The sequence below is a fragment of the Triplophysa dalaica genome, chromosome 8 (genome assembly GCF_015846415.1).
Source record: "Triplophysa dalaica isolate WHDGS20190420 chromosome 8, ASM1584641v1, whole genome shotgun sequence".
NCBI lineage: Eukaryota > Metazoa > Chordata > Actinopteri > Cypriniformes > Nemacheilidae > Triplophysa > Triplophysa dalaica.
In genome coordinates, this window is record NC_079549.1 from 14478 (window position 1) to 35000 (window position 20523).

At 36.5% G+C, this 20523-nt stretch overlaps 2 protein-coding genes across 3 annotated transcripts in view; both read right to left on the reverse strand.

Annotated features, from left to right (window-relative positions):
* Nucleotides 1-319: 319 nt before the first annotated feature.
* LOC130427395 (interleukin-1 receptor type 2) lies at nt 320-12073 on the reverse strand. Its single transcript, XM_056754849.1, has 10 exons — nt 9948-12073; nt 9498-9573; nt 8605-8869; nt 7660-7825; nt 7386-7557; nt 3265-3321; nt 3120-3185; nt 1441-1576; nt 849-982; nt 320-757 (listed from the first exon to the last, which is right to left on the reverse strand). The coding sequence occupies exons 1-10, from the start codon at nt 9963-9965 to the stop codon at nt 618-620; spliced, it is 1230 nt and encodes a 409-aa protein (XP_056610827.1). The 5' UTR covers nt 9966-12073; the 3' UTR covers nt 320-617.
* Nucleotides 12074-12195: 122 nt separating this feature from the next.
* Nucleotides 12196-20523, reverse strand: part of map4k4 (mitogen-activated protein kinase kinase kinase kinase 4) — a 58070-nt gene continuing 49742 nt past the window's right edge. For both annotated transcript variants that reach the window (XM_056754847.1, XM_056754846.1), the window contains 7 exons: nt 19931-20074; nt 19387-19521; nt 18874-18974; nt 18497-18646; nt 18261-18420; nt 15286-15425; nt 12196-14565 (listed from right to left, as the gene is read on the reverse strand). In XM_056754847.1, coding sequence (XP_056610825.1) covers nt 14482-14565; nt 15286-15425; nt 18261-18420; nt 18497-18646; nt 18874-18974; nt 19387-19521; nt 19931-20074 — 914 coding nt within the window. In that variant the 3' untranslated portion in view covers nt 12196-14481. The remainder of the gene's footprint in view (nt 14566-15285; nt 15426-18260; nt 18421-18496; nt 18647-18873; nt 18975-19386; nt 19522-19930; nt 20075-20523) is intronic.

Sequence of the window (20523 nt, forward strand, 5' to 3'; positions counted from 1 at the left end):
TGACACACTAAAGAAATGGCCAGTGTAGGGTTAAATAGCCGATTTAATATGGGGCAAGAAATGTGCAATTCAAATGAGCTTTTGGAGCATTTACCTTACTTTCTATATTTACCAAAACAAATGAATTTCTAATGAGAATGCATTTTAATTATTGTATCTCTATTTTGTTTCGTGTCAATGTTTTACATGAAAAAATTATCTCTAAACTGCTTTTGAGGACGCGGTTAAATGAGTCTTTAAAAGTCCGCATAAATAATGCATCACTTGTTTCTGTTATTGTACATCAAATTGAATACCATAATGAGAACATAGAAAAGTGTTGGTTTTCAACAACTGTTTAATATAAGAAAAACAATTAATCGACAAACATAACATTATTCATTATAACAACAATGCAAAACTGTAAACTTAAGGAATCTCCCCCCAAAAATCTACATCCTTACATGAAAAGTCCTCACAAAACACAGAAGGGTATATACTGTACAACAACAAAAGAAACATCAGGAATTGTTCACAAGGTCTACTGTGACTAAGAGAAAAGTAAACTAAACCTTACAATAAACACAAGACCAATTCAACAGAACGGATCAAGATTACAGTCATCATCAATAGAATCATCAAATTGTGCTTTTTTGTTGTGCCAGAATATATACCTGTTGTTTCTGTGGCTTTTGACACAAATGATACAGAAATATAAACACAACTACAATAAAACAGGAGAAGGCCATGGCTACCACCAACCACACAGACTCTGAATCTACAGAACGAGAAAGAGATACTGAGTTAAAATTATTAAACCCATTATTTATTTACTATGTTTGTTCATAATATGTACACAATTCTCTGACCTTCCAGTTTAATTTCAGTGACAACTTCTTGTCTTTTGGCCTGGTTTTGACTGATGCATTTTAATTCTGCTCCATTGTCCTCCTCCCGTAGCTCGAGGATTACCAGCTGCACCTCAATATGATTGGCTGAGATTCTAGAAACAAAGAATTCAGTTTCTGAGATGAGTTTTCTATGGAGGACCACAGCAATGAAATATTGATGAAATAATTAAAATATTAGAGTAATTATTTCAGTGTACCAATAATACAATTCGTTTTTGACAGTAGCTATTATGAAACAATGAATAATATTTTTTCAGGAGACATTACAAAATAAATGAAATAATTGAATGAATGGTTAATTCAATTAATTCATAATTACATTGTTACTAAATAAGTTAGAAAATTGTATTAGTGGTTCACTGAATTAATTCATATTTTAATTATTTCATTTTGAGTACTTTGGTCCTCCATAGTTTTCATCGTAATACAACTGTAAATAAATTTCAAATAATCTATTAATGTTATAAAAGTCTAACAGAAATGCGTAAAGTTGTGCATTTTAAACAGAAAGATTTACAAATCTGATGATATTCAGATTAGTCATACTAACCTCTTTTCATTCTGGAAGACACGTTTACCCAGATAAGAATTCTCCACTGATGTGCCACCAATCATCCATGTGACATCTGTGAACTCAGCTGATTGGTTCCCAATGAACACTTTGCACTGAATCTCCAGTCGTGAACCTGAAAATGAACAGCACAATTTAAGACTACTGAATAGAAGAAAAAGAAACAATGGGTTCACCTATAGGTGAAGGCACAAGCCAATGGTTTGTTTGAGCATGAGCATATGATTGGTTGAAGGTACTGAACGACCCTTCACTGAATGAACGAGACAGTGTTTTGAGTCTGAACGTTCGTACATGAAAGAAAGGACCCTCTGCTTCTCGTTCGTGAATGACATGAATGATCAGTCGTCTTTAAACAAACATACATCATATTGTAAAAAATAATAATAATAGTAATAATGGTAGTACTTGAGGGAAAAAATTAAGACAGTAAATGGTATTAAGACACATTAATTATAATTACTTTCCACATATTTTCCACTATTGCAGCAGCTCATTTTCCAGTCTCTTGGTTTAGTTCATATGAATCGCCTCAATGTGATAAGCAATTCACAGAGGTAGGAAGTAACGTGTTACATTCACTGTTGAATGTACTTTAGGAATTAAAGTAATGAGTAAACCTGTCTGAACTGGTGTACAATTCAATTAAAATTATTTGTTGATTTCTGAACTGGATCATTTGAAGCATAGGACATAAGAGATTAGATGTTGAATGATCTGACATTTTTAGAAAAGTCAAAAGTTAAGTCACGTTATAAAAGTCGATGTCGACTAGTTGCTGATAATGTCGTTAAATAAAAACAAGAGATGGGAATGCTTTGCAAGTGTGCAAGTTGTGGGAGAATAAAATGATTCACGCAAAAAACAGCCAAACATATTGTCTGCTGTTTCAATAAGGTACTATGTTCATTTTTAAGTCCTTTAGAATAAAAAATAATATGAATATATATATATATATATATATATATATACATTAACTCATTTCGCCGCCAGCCTCTTTAAAAAAATGTTGCCAGCCTGCGCCAGCGTTTTTTAACATTTTCACCCAACTTTAAAGGCTCAAAGTTAATTTCCTGTAAAGAATATATGGACAAACAATATGTCAAATGAAAGAACAGAGTCTCAGCTTTTAAACAAAAGAAACTATATTCTTCTATTTTCATTTTTTCGTTTTTTATCACTCCGTAGATGTGGGTAGGTTTCTTCAAAAATGCATAACTTGATTAAACAGCTGAGATAATAAACGTTTTGTCAAAGATTCCTCCCAGATTCCACTTAGAACAATCATTAAAAACTGCTAAAACATATACGTTCTAGGTTCTGGGATTCTGTACTTTTTCCCAGTGGTGTGTAATAGCGCCACCTGATGTACAACAGTATAAACAATTATTGCAGTAATAACTCGTCTTTGGCGGGGAAGCGTTTTTTTTTTTTAAATGACAAGGTAACTCGTCAATGGCATTGAAAGAGTTAAAATATATCATGAGACCTTTTTGTTCTAAGGTTACCGAAAATATTTTACCTTTGTTTTAGCTATAAGTGTCCTTGACACTTTCAATGGACTTGCCGTGAATTCCATAAAAGTTTGTCTTTATAAACCCTACCCGCATAATTCTTCACTGCAACGATTCATTTACAACATTAATAGCAGCACATACCAGAATGACTTTTAATGAAGGTTCCATCAACAGGAAAGGTAATGTAGGGAAACGGAGAACTTGATGCTGAAAAAATAAATGAACATTGTTAACTCGGGTCAGTTTTTTTTGGGAGAAAAATTTAAATGACATTTCTGACACTCACATGAAAACACTTGGGGATTTTCAGAGATTACGGGAGAAGGGCTGGAAACTTCTAAAACTGCAAGAGTGATCAAAAGAAAATTACTCAAACAGATAAAGGGTTAGCGAGAGACAAAAATAATCACCTGACAAAAGATGCTATTTGTTATTTCTTATTTACAGTTTGTTCCATTTAGCAGTGCATGGGTTATAAAGTATGGACATGTGACATCTGTAATTACTGGGACACTGCCAGGAAAAGCAGCCTTGCTTTCGTTAAATTATTCCAAGCCAAAATCGTATTTATTCGTTCAACATTTGTTTCTGTTTACTGCAATTGCTTTTGCATACATTTTTGGTTTGCAATTGTGAGGATACATTTTTGGACTCTTATTATGAAGGGCCTGACAAAAGGAAGTGAGGGGTTGCCATTATAGAAAGAAGATTGTGTGCTGAGGGGGGGAAGGTACAATGTAGCTTAGAGCAAGAAGCTCTTGAAATAGTTTTATGTCCAAAATTTTTTTGGGGGCTTAATTGACACTCTTTTAAATGGACCTTCTTTCCCAATAGTACAGGGCTGCGTTTCCCAAACCCTTCTTATCGCTACACCAGAGTATGTTTTCACCGAAACCTTTTTAGTTAAGTATACCTTCTGAAAGTTATACGTTCAGAAGGTTGGTCTGAAGCGATCTTAGCCAGTGGTTTAGTCTTCGTGATATGCAAGGATACGCTCTATACACAATAGAAAAAATCCAGAACTTCTGTATACTCACTTAAAAAAGCGTGAGGAAACATAACAACACCGTTTAGAGTTAGAAAAGTGTGACGCATTGACTTTTGGACCGTTTGTGCACCCGTGAGAAATGAAACAAAAGAAGATCATGAAAGGCAAGCAGTTAAACTACACTTTTTCAGTGTTTTCGTAATACTGCCCATGAAAGCTTTGGCGCTACGCTGTATGCGGGGTCATCCTCTGTCGCGGAAACGTCACGGGATCGCAATCGTGTACTCTGTTCGCCGGTTTATTCTGCTGATAACTCACCCCCACTTTTAGAACCACTGCATATCCTTTACTAAAATGAGCATACTGTATTTGTTTTCATTAACATAACTGTAAGGGTATTGTTGGCATATTAAATGGTATCAAAGTACCCAACTTCACAAATGTTAGTTTGAGTGGTGAATCAGTAAATGAGGGAGAAAGGTAGAGATAACTTATACTTCAATGTATAAAATTATTTTAGAGGATAAGAGATGAGAACTCCTGTCAAGCCTTTTGAAAATCGGCTAGAGACAATAACAGCATCTATAAGTGCAGCGGGTGCTTGATAAAACTGCAGTAAATGTTCAATATTAATTATTGTAGTTAACAATTAATGTCAATAAAAGGCGCGACTTGCACTCATAAGTGTGACCCAGTGTGTGAAAACTAGACAAAAAAATCTAGTTATTAGTGAAGAGCATTAGAGTTTGATTTTAACCATTTATTTCAACATGATTTAAGTCTTTGACATGGCCTTAGTCAGTCAAAACCAGTAGCGAACCCTCAGGGCCCTCTATGATGACCTAAACTATTGTAAAAATATACATATTATTTGATAAAAGTCGGACGATTTTCCCAGGGATATATTTTACATTATGTTGGTTGCCCTGTCAGAAATTTCAGGACAAGACCACCGGGTAGAGGTCAAAACAGACGAGCACGGGACAGAAAACAAGAGCACCTTAAATTGAGAAAACTAACAAAGGATAATTATACTGGGCAGGTTAGGGGAATGAAATGTTGATGGGAAGATGGACGGGGAAACAAGGTTGCGGGACCAAGATACACGACTGGAGAGCACATGGCACAACAAAAGCCACGTGCTTCCACACAAAACACAATAAGCATAAAAGACATGGTACTGTCATGACCCTGTCCACAGAACTAGAAAACTCCTGACAAGGAGGACAGGATCATGACATGCCCTGCTGAAAAAAAAAGAACTCCCGTTAATGCCCAATACATTATTTTTACATTTTGTAAAAGGACTAATTGTGGTTGAAAATAGTAATAGTAAACCAATAGAATTGATGTAATATTATTTTTTAGCAAGGTGGGTTTATGTAGAAACTTTATAGCAGGGTTATCACATGGATCACAAAAGTGCATTGAAAACTGCCAGCTGAAAAACCTGTGCTTTGGGGGTTGTATACATATCCCATCTAAGGCTAAATCTAACTCTTAACTTGCTGAGTTAGACAGTGATTTAATTTTTTTTTAATAAATCTTTCAGAATTCTCTTGATTATATAGCGGTATACTATATGCATTCATGAGTGTGGTGGTGCTTTTACAGATATATGGGTTGGCAACCTGGGACTGGAGAGTAGGCTGGGCGGGACTGCTTTTAGCTATATCTTATCACTGTTAAGTGTTCACCCTGCTAGTGGCCACTTTGATAAAAGCTTCTTCACATCGCAGTCTATAAAAAAAACAATTCTAAAGTGATGGTGGTCTAGTGGGTTAAACCACTGAACTGGTAAAGTGCACTGTAAGTCGCTTTGGATAAAAGCGTCTGCCAAATGACTAAATGTAAATATAAAATGTAAATGTAAAGTTAAATACTCCTGTATGTTGACGTGTTTACATGCCATGAATATAATTGTCTTTACACTGATGGTTGTAAACCTTACTGACATGATCTCACGGTGCATCAGCTGGCAAACCAAAGAATTTAGAGTTTATTTAGAGAGATACATTGAGGTAAGAAGGTTAGTCAAACTGCAGCGATAAAGCTTTTTTTGCTAAATCAATGTATTTAATGTATTTAAGATGTGAAAACCTGGCTGCAATTTATGTTGCAAGTATAGTTATAGAAAAGTTAATCTGCCACGGCAGCAAATTCAGCAGCTTTTGGTCAAGACAAACTCAACGGACCAGACCCTCAATTCAGCTCTAGGTGTTTTTCCTGCTATAGGTGTTGACTATTTGTTCCGCGTTCTGCGCTTGTATTGAGTTAAATACAGAGACTATAGCGACATATATTATGAGAATATAGATTAGGACTTCCCAAACACAGTTACAATCAAAGGTAGGCTCTCATGGCACATGTACCTTTTAAGCAGAAAATAGCAAAAAAAACATTCACATCCTTTTTCTTTAGATTTTTCTCATCATAAATGAATAGGTTACGTTTAATTTCAATATTAATTTCACAATTATGGCATACTTGTTTCAATTATTCCCCATGATATTGTAAGTGTGATTAATGATGTTGTTTATATTTGAATGTTTTAAAAAACGCGGCCATAAGCTACATGCTTCGTACTGTACATGGGCGGATGCGTATCCAGTGTTCAAGCACTGTTCAAGCGGGTTGATACATTTGGGCATGAGACTGCGGGTTCACACACTCATTTTACAATTAAGTAATATCCATGGTTGGATTTAGTTTACAATTTGCTTATTTTATAAAGAATGTCGCTTCCTCACATAACGCAGTGAAGCAGTCCCTGTATAGAGGGAATAATTGATAGCCGAAGGGTCGATATCCATTAATTCAGCACCATCGCCATGGAAATCATCTGGTAACATGGGACGTCAGAAAGTAACCTCCTAAGGTACAGTATAGTTCGGCAATCACGCCTAGAAAAGGTCTAACTGGAGTTCAGGTGTTCCTTTAAATTAAATTAAATTAAAAAATTAAAATTAAATTAAATTAAATTAAATTAAAATTAAAATTTAGAGTCTGCTTGGTGCACTAAGAGACAAACGTTATCAGGAAATGCAGCCCTCAAGACTTCCTGTGAATCGGGTTTCTTTTCTTTCAAATGTTTTAGGGTCCAAAAATTCAAGCTATGTTTGATGTGACTGTGGAGGCAATTATGATTTATATATACTGTATCCTTATTATTTTTATTAGATAAAATGACTAAGTTTCAAATAGATTTGTTATTAATGAAACAGCTATTTATTTTTGGAAAATGACTTTGGTCACAAATCTTTTAGTAATTGACATGAACAGGTCTGAAGCAATGGATGAGTCCCAATTCTATTTTCTTTGTGTTCTTAAGTTTTTGATGTTAGTGAAACAACTTGATTTATTTTAAAAAAAGGGCATTTGTTACATTTCTACAAGCAGAATGTTGAGAATTGATTTACCTGACACTCTCCAAGTTCTGCTCACGTTATACTGGATATTGTTAAGAATCACTTTTAATCTACAAGTGTAGAAGCCCTGATCTTTCACAGAGATGTTTCTGATCGTCAGTATTATTCCTCTCTCAATTGTGTACTGTCCTTCACCAACAGTGAGAGCTGTGCTCTGAAAATCCTGTCAATAAACAATCAAATGACAAATAAAGACAATTTTACTTTGTTAGTTCATTTAACTGATTGTTCGTAAATTAGGCCCACTTCATTACATTTGACATACCTTGTACCACAGTGGATTTTCTGCCCTATTGAAATATTTCAAATGAGGACAAATAACTCTTGTATTCTCTCCTGCGTGTGCAGTATAGGGCATTACAGTGATGTTGGCTTCCTCGGATTCATAAATGGTTATGGAAATACTCCCAATCAAGCAGTATGTGTCTCCACTGATAAGAAACGCAAACACCACTTAGACAGGATATGATACAATTCCAAGAGCAATTATTCAGATAAACAACGAGTTACATTGACGCACATAATGATTATTTAATATACAATTTATTGTTTTTTTGGGGGGGGTTATAATTTACTTGCGGGGAATAACAATCCGGACAATTGTTTAAAGAAATTCTTTCAAATTAGCGGGCCTCGTTTTCCAATCTTAAGTAGAAATAAGCATAGATCTGTACACATCTGCTTAATCTTACGAAAGGGTTAACATGTGATTCATGAAAAAAAATTCACAGCCAACAAATTCAGCCCCACCCCCTAGAGTTTACGACATGGAAAATGTAAACTGGCCAAGAAGAACATCTCCAAAGTTCAAGTGAGCCACAACATTCCACAATGTGGTGACAAAAAAGGAAGGAAATATTGCAACTCAAAGGATATATTAAACATACTATAAATAAACTATAACCAGTAGAAAAAGGTAATGTGACTCAAATATCTTCTATAAATACTTCACATATATTCTTTAATTGTATACAGTTCAATATAATAAATTCTGTTCTATTACAGTACTTTTTAATTCATTTTAGTTATAATTGAATACATTTACAACTTTGTTGTTTAATCAGCAATCATGTCTCATGCTCAAGGGAGAAATAATTTGAGACATTTTGCTTAGCTTTTCCTCAGACATTGCTACCTGCAAAAGGTTGAATTCTACTACATGAGTCATTATGTGTTTGTTGAACTTATGAAGTGAGAAGTAAGATCTAACCTTAAACCATAGGTGTAAATTCCAGAATCAGAAGGGTGAGATGGGAGGAGCAAGATGCCACGCCCATTCTGCACCACCCTATCACAACAACTCCTTAGACTTCTATGCTTTCTCTGGTTGGTGTGATTAATATGGAATGTTGAGCTGTTGTCCAATTGCAGTTTCCTGTAACGAATTGCATCTTCAAGAAATGGAAATTTTATGATTACCGCTTCTCCTTGAATGTGAAAATCAGGGATCTCTGGACCAACCACCACACAGCTGTCTAGGCCAATTACAAAATGTTATGGAGTAACCAGAAGACAAAACAAAATACGCATCTTGCCTTACAGAAAAGACAGATAAATTTCACATGTTTTCACATGATGTGACGTGCAACATATGGTAACATGTGAAGAACATGTTATCATATGTGATTCACACAAAAATGTTACAAAAACACACATTTCACACATGAATCTTTTGTACATTCGAATTTTGTGCGTCTTTTTTGTAAGGGTTGTGAAACAAGGCATTTGTCATAATCTTTACTAAAACTTTCCATTAAGCCCTTTTTAATGATTTTTATTGTTCATGGTAAACATAATATTTATCTTTAATTATTTGTTTTTAGAAAGTTTTTTCATATAAATATGTTCTACAACTATGTATGACAATACTGCTTTTCACTTGTTTTAGTGTTAAAAAATTATCCTTTCAAAATTGTATATAATTATATTACGGTCACTTAAACGGTCATTTAAAAATGTTACATGTGTACGTCATTCTAGGCCAAAACATTTTAGTATATTTGATAATATCATGTAGATTTTTGCTTTACAAGACAAATAATAAACTCAATTCCGTAGTATTTTCCCACAGAATTATACTTTTATAGATTTTAACTCACATACCTTTAAGAGGTAGTGCAGAGGTTAGGAATAATGTCATGGAAAACATTATAATGCATGTGCAGAAGTCAAAGATACACTGTCAAGAAAAAACAAACATCACAACATCAAAATCAAACTAAAAGTCATACAGTTAAAAGATTAAAAACTCATTTACAACATAATCTATACAAAATTGTGAGTTCTTAAGTAAATTAAAAGCAAAATTTTATCCTACAACCAAATATAAAATTCTGTTCATATTTATGTAAACATTTAAAAGTGAATCAAACTAGAATGCTTATCTTTGACTAAACCCGATTCATTGTTGAGCCCCAATATTACTCTTATTTGGGGGAAATACATGTTGTCAGTCAAGTGTAAGATGAGAACCATACGTTTATTTACATTTAGTCTTTGTTACAATGAGAATATTCAGTATACATTTTGTAATCGCAATGAACTGATTCTCACCTTTTTATTGATGGTCATGATGAAATGAGCAAGTGTTTTTGAAATGAAGCAGAGGAATATAAAGGCTTTAATCTGCTGTCAGCCGTTCTGTGTTTTATGGGCAGGTTACAGGGGAATCCCTTACTCCCGTTCACAGTAAGGTTCCTCATCAATATATGGAAATTCCACATTTTCAAACCAGATCATATCCCATCATAGACATTTATGAAAATAAACACACGAAGATCATGACATGTGTTTCATGGAGATGACACACTTAAGTTGTGTTTTTTGATGCATGAGCATCTCTCTGCAGCCCAACAAACAAAACACTCTTTATGGTTACAGACAGACAATAATGAGTTGTTTGACCACAGTAATCTAGCTTCCAAATTCTGAATTTTACACTCTTTGTGAATAATGCAACAAGTTTAAGGGTAAATTACTTGGTAAAATCTAACTTTGATTCATGATGTAGGTGTGTGTTTAGCAGGCTTGTAATGCAATAGTGATGTTTCATGTTTGTACATTTTGGAAAGAAAAGAGGAAACTGTTGACATTTGCAGTTCCCCTTGTGAACTCTTCAAGTTGTATTTTAAACAGTATAATGTATAGCAGACACACGGTCTAATCTATATTAATCAATCTATACGTGTATTTAAAAATCCAAACAGACAGTATAGCAGGGTTCCCAAAACCTTGTCCTGGGGGCCACTGCATGTCCTTGATAAGATTGCTGAGGTGTGGTTCATCAAGGTTGGAGCTCAAAAGATTTGAGAAATGTATAAACATGTCAGTTTGATTGAATTCTGTATTCAGATTTATTTAACGAAACCTTATTTCTAGACCAAATAATGCACATGAGATCTACTGCTTATTTTGGGAAGACAGTAAAATTGGGGGTTAGGGAATCATCAAATGATGTTTTGCCCTTTCTTTAGGTTCTATCTAATATTCCTCAACTCTCATGTGTAAAAATGACATAAAAATGAGTCATTTGCAGTGTTGTTTTCAGAAAACAAAACCGCAATGTAGCGTTATCTTGCGTACTCCAGTCTCAGTTATTGGGTAAGACACAGACACTATATTGCATCTAATGGAATTTCTCTCAATAGAAACACTTCTGGTGTCTCACATCATCGTTGCGAGTAGGTCTGTCCATTAGAAAAAAAGATTTCTCTTTTCTTGTCACTAGGCAGGGACTCTCACAACTCATCACAAATACTGACTTTTATACATTAAAAAGTACATTGTATTCAACAGTAGCTCCAACAGTAGCTGTTCGGTCCAGGCCACTACCATCAAAGATGTATACGACAGCAATATTAAAGGTCTTACAGTCAGATGAAGAGGAGTTGGTGACAGTGTCAGTTTTTGAATGATTGAACAGCTGGAAAGGAACTCTATGTTGGATCCTGACATTGATTAGCTGCACATGATGAGATCGTCTAAGAAAGGTTAACTCACGTGAGAGGTGTTCTGAAATATTCAATGTCTTAGATTTTTGGTGACCCTAGACAGAGTGTACATGGATTTTCATGAAAAACACAAGATTTGCATTAACCCGGCACTAAAAATAATAAGTGATTAATATTTTTCAGCTTCGTGTGGCGCTGCTCAGACTAAACGGTCGAATCAGAACGTCTAGCCAAATACTAGTGCAATGACGAGCGCAAACCTTTGTAAATCACATTGTGTGATTGATTTTAATACTCTCCTCTCAAAGTTAGAGTCTGAAGATGAAATCTACACACTTGTAAGCTGCTTAACAACAATGCAAAATTGGGAAAAAGCTATAGAAATAAATTTGAATTTAAAGTCTAAATTTGAGTTTAAAAATGTATGCTTTTAAAATGTTATACGTGTACGTCATTCTAGGCCAAAACATTTTAGAATAATTTATATTATGTCGATTTTTGCTTTTATCACCCATCTCCTACTAGAAGATTGAAAAATCTACACACTTGTAAACTGCTTAACAATGCAAAATTGGGAAAACGCTACATAAATAAATTTGAATTAAATATCATCATTGTATCCTTCTGGCCCTTAAACGATTCATAATCCATTTATGAAAATATCAAGCAATCAGCCCCAAGAAGCAGCGGGTTACAGTGCACTTTATAACAGCGAAGGGGTGTGTTAGGCATGGTGGGAAGCGGAGCTTTTAGCTGGTATGAAAGGCACTGTAGCCCACTTGACCATTTTATAAAAAGAATTGTAACATTACAAATATAAGAAATGGGTATCTTTAGCAAAGAACGATTCCTTAAGTTAAACCGTTTATTTTCAAAGAAAACAAATGAACCATCAGGATAATACAGGACTTCCTGTCATATACAGAGAGGACAAACGATACAGTGCCACAACTCGACAGACAACCAGTCAGCCCACATATTCATAAAGTCAAAGCAGTGCTTAGAAAACACTAGCTCCATTATTGTTCCTAAATAACAAGTGTTATGGTTAAAAACACTAAGTTAAATACAAAAAAGGGGAATATCTTGAATGACACAAGCAGTGAACATTAGTGTTAAACTTTGCTTCCTTGAATCTTTATGGTATGCTTTAAAAACATTCTATTTGCAAGCATTAGGTAACTATATTAGTGAACATGAAAGAACAATGTTGAAATGAAATGCTGAAGCGGTTTTGTTCATTTGCCATAACTTTTAAATTCAAACGTTGCATCCGTTCACTTTAGCTGATGCACAAAGAATGAACATGAACAGACAATCAACAATTCTATTTGTATTGACTAACATGAACTCGCTTGAATAAATGTTCTACAAATAGATTTTTCATTGTTAGTTCATGTCAGGTAATGAATTGTCACATCAATAATAAAACCTTTTTGTTAATTGTTTTTCAGGTTTATTAATTTCAGGCCCCTAATGTTATGAAATCCACGACACGGAAACTTCACAATATTTTCCAGAATAAAAAAGCCCAAGCAGTTTTATTTTCGTGGCAGTTTCTGTCACTTGTTTTCCCCATGGTCAGAAATAAATTCAATATCTCACTGAAAGTTTGTTACTAATCAAAAACAAATGATTGCAAAAAAAGAACAAAAAACATGACTGGTTATGTATAGACGTATAATTATTGACGGTGGGAAGAGAAAACATGAGGCATTAACTAAACAGAATAAAGAGAATACAAACAGAACAGACCTGCATTTGAGAGCAGAGTTCAATGAGCAAAACCACACAAATCAACTTAAATGAGCACACACGTGTGTTGTTGTGAGACCTTTAATTAACAAAAAAAGCACAGAGTTGGGTTTCCCGAAACCTTAACACTACATCATTCTTAAGTTTTACCTTAGGAGTGGCAGCAATGTATTAAGAACGACGTAGCGATACAAAGGGAAACGCAACTCTGAAGCAATGTGTGGGATTGGGTTCAATCATTCATCACTTTAGTACTGATGGGATTTTATCAGAAATCTAAATTATGAATGATAGTAATCCTCCATGATAAAGATAACTCATCTATAATGACATATATGGGTTTATATAATCCTTGAGCGTATTAACAATAATAAAGGTTAGGAGATTTGGCTTGTTGTCTTGAGCAGGAGAGTTCTGAAGTGAATCATGAATGGTTAGTAATGAAGGTGAGGGATTGAGCGGCTGGTAGTATGACAGAGGATTCTTCACGTTTGTGAGGTAAGGGGCTATCGTTCAATACCCTTGGGTCATTACTGAACAAGCTCTTCAGAAACTAGAGGATTTATAAAGCGACAATACAGGAGAGTCAACATTATCCATTGCACCTTAGTTAAAGAAGGCGTGTCTGCAGATTAACACGAATATTGGCCAATAATATTTAACAACGATGCATTTTCAAAAATAGAATGTCACCAACTTTACATTGTTGTTAAACATTATAAAGCAAAAGACCATTCATATTCATACACTGAATATTAACGTGAAAAGAGAGGAGGAGTGAAAAGACCGGAAGAGAAAAGAAAAAGGAGGCAACAAAGTGTCCTGCACATCTGTCACAATACAGTCCACATTAAATCCACTTTAGATTCACATTTAATCTGGAGAAAATGTCAAGCTAACCGCTGTCTGCTTCCTCTAGGTTTCTGATGACAGATAATTAATAACATGATCCAAACAATGAAACATCCCTCGCCTCACTCCAGGAATCCCGTCACGTTAACCCCACGTAAAAAAAACAACAAATAAATAAAAATCATCAACATTAGAAATAAATTAAAAAACAAGCCATTTAGTGTTTCTTCATTGCCATGACACATTAGTGACTGTCTGACAGAAACAGCAGCGCACCTCTCAGACCAGTCAGATTCTACTCAATTCTAGAGAAAGACATTTACACAGACGAGCAATAATACTGTAGGATTCTCCAGCCGTTTCCCATGCAGCGGGCTGCAAAAGGACGCCATTGGATCTTTTGTCTAATCGCATTGTGTAGTTCAGTTTGTCAGTCATTCACACCAGGCTCTGATCGTGTGTCGCCCGGCCTCAGGCCGTCATGTTGACTTGCAGATTCTGAGAACAGTCCTGGAAAGATTCTGGGACTATTACCAACTCAGCAAAGATGTGCGACCCAAAGTCATGAAGTAGACCTGGCTGGAACCTCCAGAACGCACGGATGCAAAGAACACCTACACACACACACAATCATTCATGGTTCATTCATGAATGATAATCTCAAATTATTTTGTTTATAGGATTTGTTTCTATAGATCAGAGATACAAAAAGGGTTCGTTTATTTACTGAAGTTGACCACTGAGGTTTTCTTCATTCTAATAAAATGTTAAAACTTTAGTTTAGGGTCCAACTCTCACTATTAACTCCCCGCTTATTAGAATGCTTATTGGCTGTAAAGTATGTATAAAGCAAACATTAATGCTTTATTCTACATCCCTTAAAGTTAGTTAATAACAGAGTTCAGAAATAGATAGACGCCGTTGACTTTCCCTGTAAAAAAATCAAGCTAAAATGTCCACGATATTGCCGCCGACATCTTGTGCCGATGATGTCACTTTGGAGTCTGGGAAGTAGTGAGCATGAGGTGAAGCCTCAGTATCAAGGTCCCGCTCTCTCAATTGTAAACAAAGAAATCATGTTATCAAGCCCTTTTGTAGAACATCTTATAACTAAACACAAACTCATTAGAAAACCAGGGGACAACCGAATAGCTTTGGATTCACATTTCAGCACGTGTGCAGCACATCTGGTTAATACTGAGAATTGGACCTTAAATGTGACCCATAACATTTCTACATGTATTATTTTATTTTGGGGTGAAATAAACCAAGAACTATTTCATGGGAACCCCCGGTTACGGCAGAATATTTTATCAGAAATATTAAAAGATCACCTTGTCATTTCGCTCACACAGGAACTTGAGTCTTTGGGCTCTTTTGTGCATGAAAACTCCATCCAGGTGTCCGGTCTCTACAGAGCGGATCTCAATAGCCTTCTCTCCCCAGCCCATGATCTGATTTGAGCGAATATAGGCTGCAAGACATCAATACAGATGAGAAACAGATACAAAAGTACAGATAATCAGTAAACGTGTTTGACACAAATGTGTAGTTTCCAATGGACACTGAAAACAGCATGAAAACATCCATGGCACGTTCCTCTAGAGACATCGTCCATTTCAAGATTGTTAGCAGAACAACACAAGTATATAATCACACTGAAGAATTTAAACATCCAATGGCGGCTGGAGAACAAGTTTTTACATGTGACTGCATCTCATGGACCCTTAAAAGTAGAACACTAAACAATCAGCAACAAAAATCCTGATCAGGTGATTTTATGAGTTTCAGGCAGATGATTGGCTGACTGTGTGCGTCACCCTAATAAAAGAATATAACCCTACATTAAACACATTTAACTCATAAATTGATATTGTATTTTGGCTTTGCAGATACAGCATCAACAAATATACATATGGTCCACGTACTTGTCACAATTCACTAACATTGAAGTCACAAGTACAAGACGACCCAACACAGAATGACACAACAAGTCTTAACATAAACATAAACTTAAAATAAGTCTAAACGCTGCTCACAGCACCACACACAGGCACGCACGCACACACACACACACACACACAGGTTTATATTAAATCATGTGTTATTCGTCTAAAATCATCTTTTATGTACAAACTGACTTCACCCTAGGAAGCAAGATGAAAAAACGTGCACTGACACAGAAAAAGCTGACATGGGTTACTCTGTTCTTCCACATTAATAACAGATTGGGTGTAATAGTTTATTTTCTAGGGTTCAAAGGTCACCAAGGTTCTCGAGGAGTGGCCCACAACATCCAGCTCGCGAAATAACCCAACCCACCAGTGCACTGAAGCATAAACCATTCTATAGTGCCACAAATTACTGGACACAATCACAGCCACTGATACACATCACACACCACAAACCATTTCAAAAATAGTTGGACGGCACAAGTGTGTAGACGAGTCATCATACAACATCAGTGTTCTTAAAACCCTCTGGGAAACTACTTTCTTCTTTCACCAATAATAACCCAGCAGAACAGTTAGTGGTTTAATGATACGTCATAGTACCATACAGTCGTGGCCAAAAGTTTTGAGAATTACATAAATATTGGAAATTGGAAAAGTTGCTGCTTAAGTTTTTATAATAGCAATTTGCATATACTCCAGAATGTTATGAAGAGTGATCAGATGAATTGCATAGTCCTTCTTTGCCACGGAAATGAACTTAATCCCAAAAAAACCTTTCCACTGCATTTCATTGCTGTCATTAAAGGACCTGCTGAGATCATATCAGTAATCATCTTGTTAACTCAGGTGAGAATGTTGACAAGCCGTGGATGGAGATCATAATGTCACGCTGATTGGGTTTGAATGTTAAAAGGAGGGTGATGCTTGAAATCATTGTTCTTCCATTGTTAACCATGGTGACCTGCAAAGAAACGCGTGCAGCTATCATTGCATTGCATAAAAATGGCTTCACAGGCAAGGATATTGTGGCTACGAGATTGCACCTAAATCAACAATTTATAGGTTCATCGAGAACTTCAAGGAAAGAGGTTCAATTCTTTTTAAGAAGGCTTCAGGGCGTCCAAGAAAGTACAGCAAGCGCCAGGATCGTCTTCTAAAGAGGATTCAGCTGTGGGATCGGAGTGCCACCACTGCAGAGCTTGCTCAGGAATGGCAGCAGGCAGGTGTGAGCGCATCTGCACGCACAGTGAGGCGAAGACTTTTGGAAGATGGCCTGGTGTCAAGAAGGGCAGCAAAGAAGCCACTTCTCTCCAAAAAAAACATCAGGGACAGATTTATCTTCTGCAGAAAGTATAGTGAATGGACTGCTGAGGACTGGGGCAAAGTCATATTCTCTGATGAAGCCCCTTTCCGATTGTTTGGGGAAAGGCTTGTCCGAAGAAGAAAAGGTGAGCGCTACCATCAGTCCTGTGTCATGCCAACAGTAAAGCATCCTAACACCATTCATGTGTGGGGTTGATTCTCATCCAAGGGAGTGGGATCACTCACAATTCTGCCCAAAAACACAGCCATGAATAAAGAATGGTACCAAAACACCCTCCAACAGCAACTTCTTCCAACAATTCAACGACAGTTTGGTAAAGAACAATGCACTTTTCCAGCACCACTCACTGTAAACAGACTAATAACCTCTGTGCACTCCCTCACATCTGCACTGTTGTGTATTTCACTGGTTTCTACTCTATCTGTCATTACCATCTTTTTTTTTTTATATCCCTGCTTGTAAAAGTTGCATTTTACATTATAATCTGTATTTATATACAAATATATGTTTATTGTATGTAGTGTTATATGTAATCACCAAGGGTCTGAGAGTAACAGTTTCATTCCTCTGTATGTGTGGACTGTACATGTGGCAGAATTGACAGTGAAGCAGTGTTGGACTGAATCGCTGCAGTGGAGTGTGTGCGTGGGTTCTGTCTGCTGACAGTAAAGGTTTTTTTCTCTTGACAGAGACGAGTCTGCTTAATCTTCAGCTGCCAACGTAAGAAAGTACTTTATACAGATTACATGCTGCCTTGTGTCACCGCGTTCCAAATGTTTGCTTTGTCAGACAGCAAGCAGCGTTGTGCAGAACGATCGGCGTGTGCCGCAGGAGAAAGAGACTTAATCACTCTTGTGTTACTTTGATGTCATGAGCTGACAACACACTCTGTTGTGTTGAGAGTGTGTGCATGTCTTACCGTTGAACAGTTGCATCATAATAATGTAAACGTGCTCTGGTCGGGATAGTCGGGTCATGTCATGTCATGTGAGGAGTTGTTAAAGGGATGATAGTAGCGCCCCTAACGTACCGACAGATGTGGGCATCTCGCCCCACTGGAGCACCACGTCTTTGGTGATGCGTCCATACGTGTTGACATACACGCCCTCATCTTCATAACACACCAGCAGCTCGATACCGTCCGTGTTGGGCAGAATGATGATGGCGTGAGACTGAATGTTGGTCTGAATCTGGAGAAACACACAGAATAAAAGATGAGCGACCGCTGCTGCTCTTGAAACCTACAACTAAATCTGTCATACATACATGAGTGGGCAGATAGATGTCATAAACGGCTCCCGAATCCACATCCACAGCATGAAACCCAGAGCACGACCCATAGATGACCTTTAACCTTTGGCCTTCTTCAACAGTCAGGTCCACCAGCAGTGGCTTGTGTACCAGATCACCAAACGACTACCACAACAATAGAAATAAACTTGACATGTTTCCCAGAAGTCACAAAAACATTACAGACGTTCATCCGTCATTTAAACACACATAACACTTGATTTATCGCATTCTGTTTTGGTTCGCAGACAAACACTTGTGTGTTGTGTAAAAAGTTCTGTATGAGCGAGATGAAACACAGCAAACACTAAACACACATTGCCAGCTTTTTTATTCTCTCAGCACATAGTTACCTTGAACGCCATGAATTTGTGGTAGGGTTTGGGAGCCCAGGCGTAAACTTCCACAGAGTTTTTCAGAGCCAGAACCAAGAATTTGATCCTCTCGTACTTCACTGAAGATGAATGAACAGAACGGCAGAATAACACCACAAAAGTGATGACAACTAAATCTAATGAGGGCAATACTATGAGAAGTGATGTGATATAAAGTGTCACCAAGTGTTCAAGATATCTCTAGTCCTTCATGTTCATTGTGCTTAACATGATTTCTTTTACATCGCTAACCTTCTGGAATAGTTTGCTAGGATTGTCTGAGAGGTAAACAAATGTAGATGATCTCCATTACGGCTGTCACCATTACTTCATTCATTTCCAATGGTGTGTGTTTTCATGTGTGTCCAACATCACACGTTTATAATAAACGAATTAAAGTAATTAATAAAACTTGCTTTGAAAAGATTTTATAGAGTGGGTGTCACACAGTGTGATGTTTAAGAGAGAGTTGTGGGTGTGCGAGTGACATACCAACTTTATAGTGAACACAGCCCTCAAGATCTCCTACGGTCGTCCATCCCTGTTTCTTCTCCACCTCAGGGTCATTGTGAAGAATCTTGTTTCTCAGCCAGGACAGATAGTACACACGCAACTTATTCTTCTTCCCTAATAAACACACACACACAAGACCAGTCTTCATTTGTGTTGTTTCATCAGTCTCCTCTATGTACATTATCAAACAAATCCATTTTATCTGCTCCAGGACACTTTTATTTTGTGTGGGCCAATAAACTTCCTTTCCACAATTCTTGCAAAACAAAATGTTTGTGTGAAATGCAATCGCTGAACATGTAGATAAATTACAAAATCTCACCAAAAACAAGTAAAACAGACTTTACACAACTTCTAAATGTTAAAATGATAACCACAGCAATTTCCACACGAAATGTCACGAGCAAGACTTTCAACACACGGACCGACAGAAATAGAGACCAGCACGTGCTGTGGGTTTAAATCAGACGAGGACGGATGTTGCGTAACAGAGACTGGATTGTCACATATGAGACTTTCTCACCTGATATTGTCACCAGTACATTAAGTCCCTCCAGAACCTCCATCTGTTGAAAGCGTCTGCGACTGATGAGAGGATAAACTTTCCCCTGACCGCTGCGATCCAGTAACATCAGACCGCTCTCTGTCCCAACTAACAGATTGACGCCTTGGGAGAGCAAAACGAAGCGCTCTTGAAAACTATTGACTAAGACCCGGTTTACACAATGAAAAACTGAACATTCACAAAGAGCCACAACGGCAAATAAAAAAAGCTTCATTACAAATGCGATGCCAGTAGTCGGCGATGTCCGTTTAGTTCAAAAGAACGTTCTGTAAACGGCCTGTCACAGGTCATCTTGAAATCATGGGTTTCTTGAAGAGAACCTTAGAGGAATTTTATATTGTATGCAAACCCCAGAAGTGAGTTAGCATTTGACCCTTTCCGGTTCCATCGCCCTTATGTCTAGGGGGTTTTAGGTTCACAAAACCTCTACATATTTTCATTTTATATTCTATGAAATAAAACCCACCAGTTATAACCTCCTTGTGACCTACAAGCGACTGCTAAATTATCAATATAAATATATATTTAATAATATAATATAAATCTCAAAT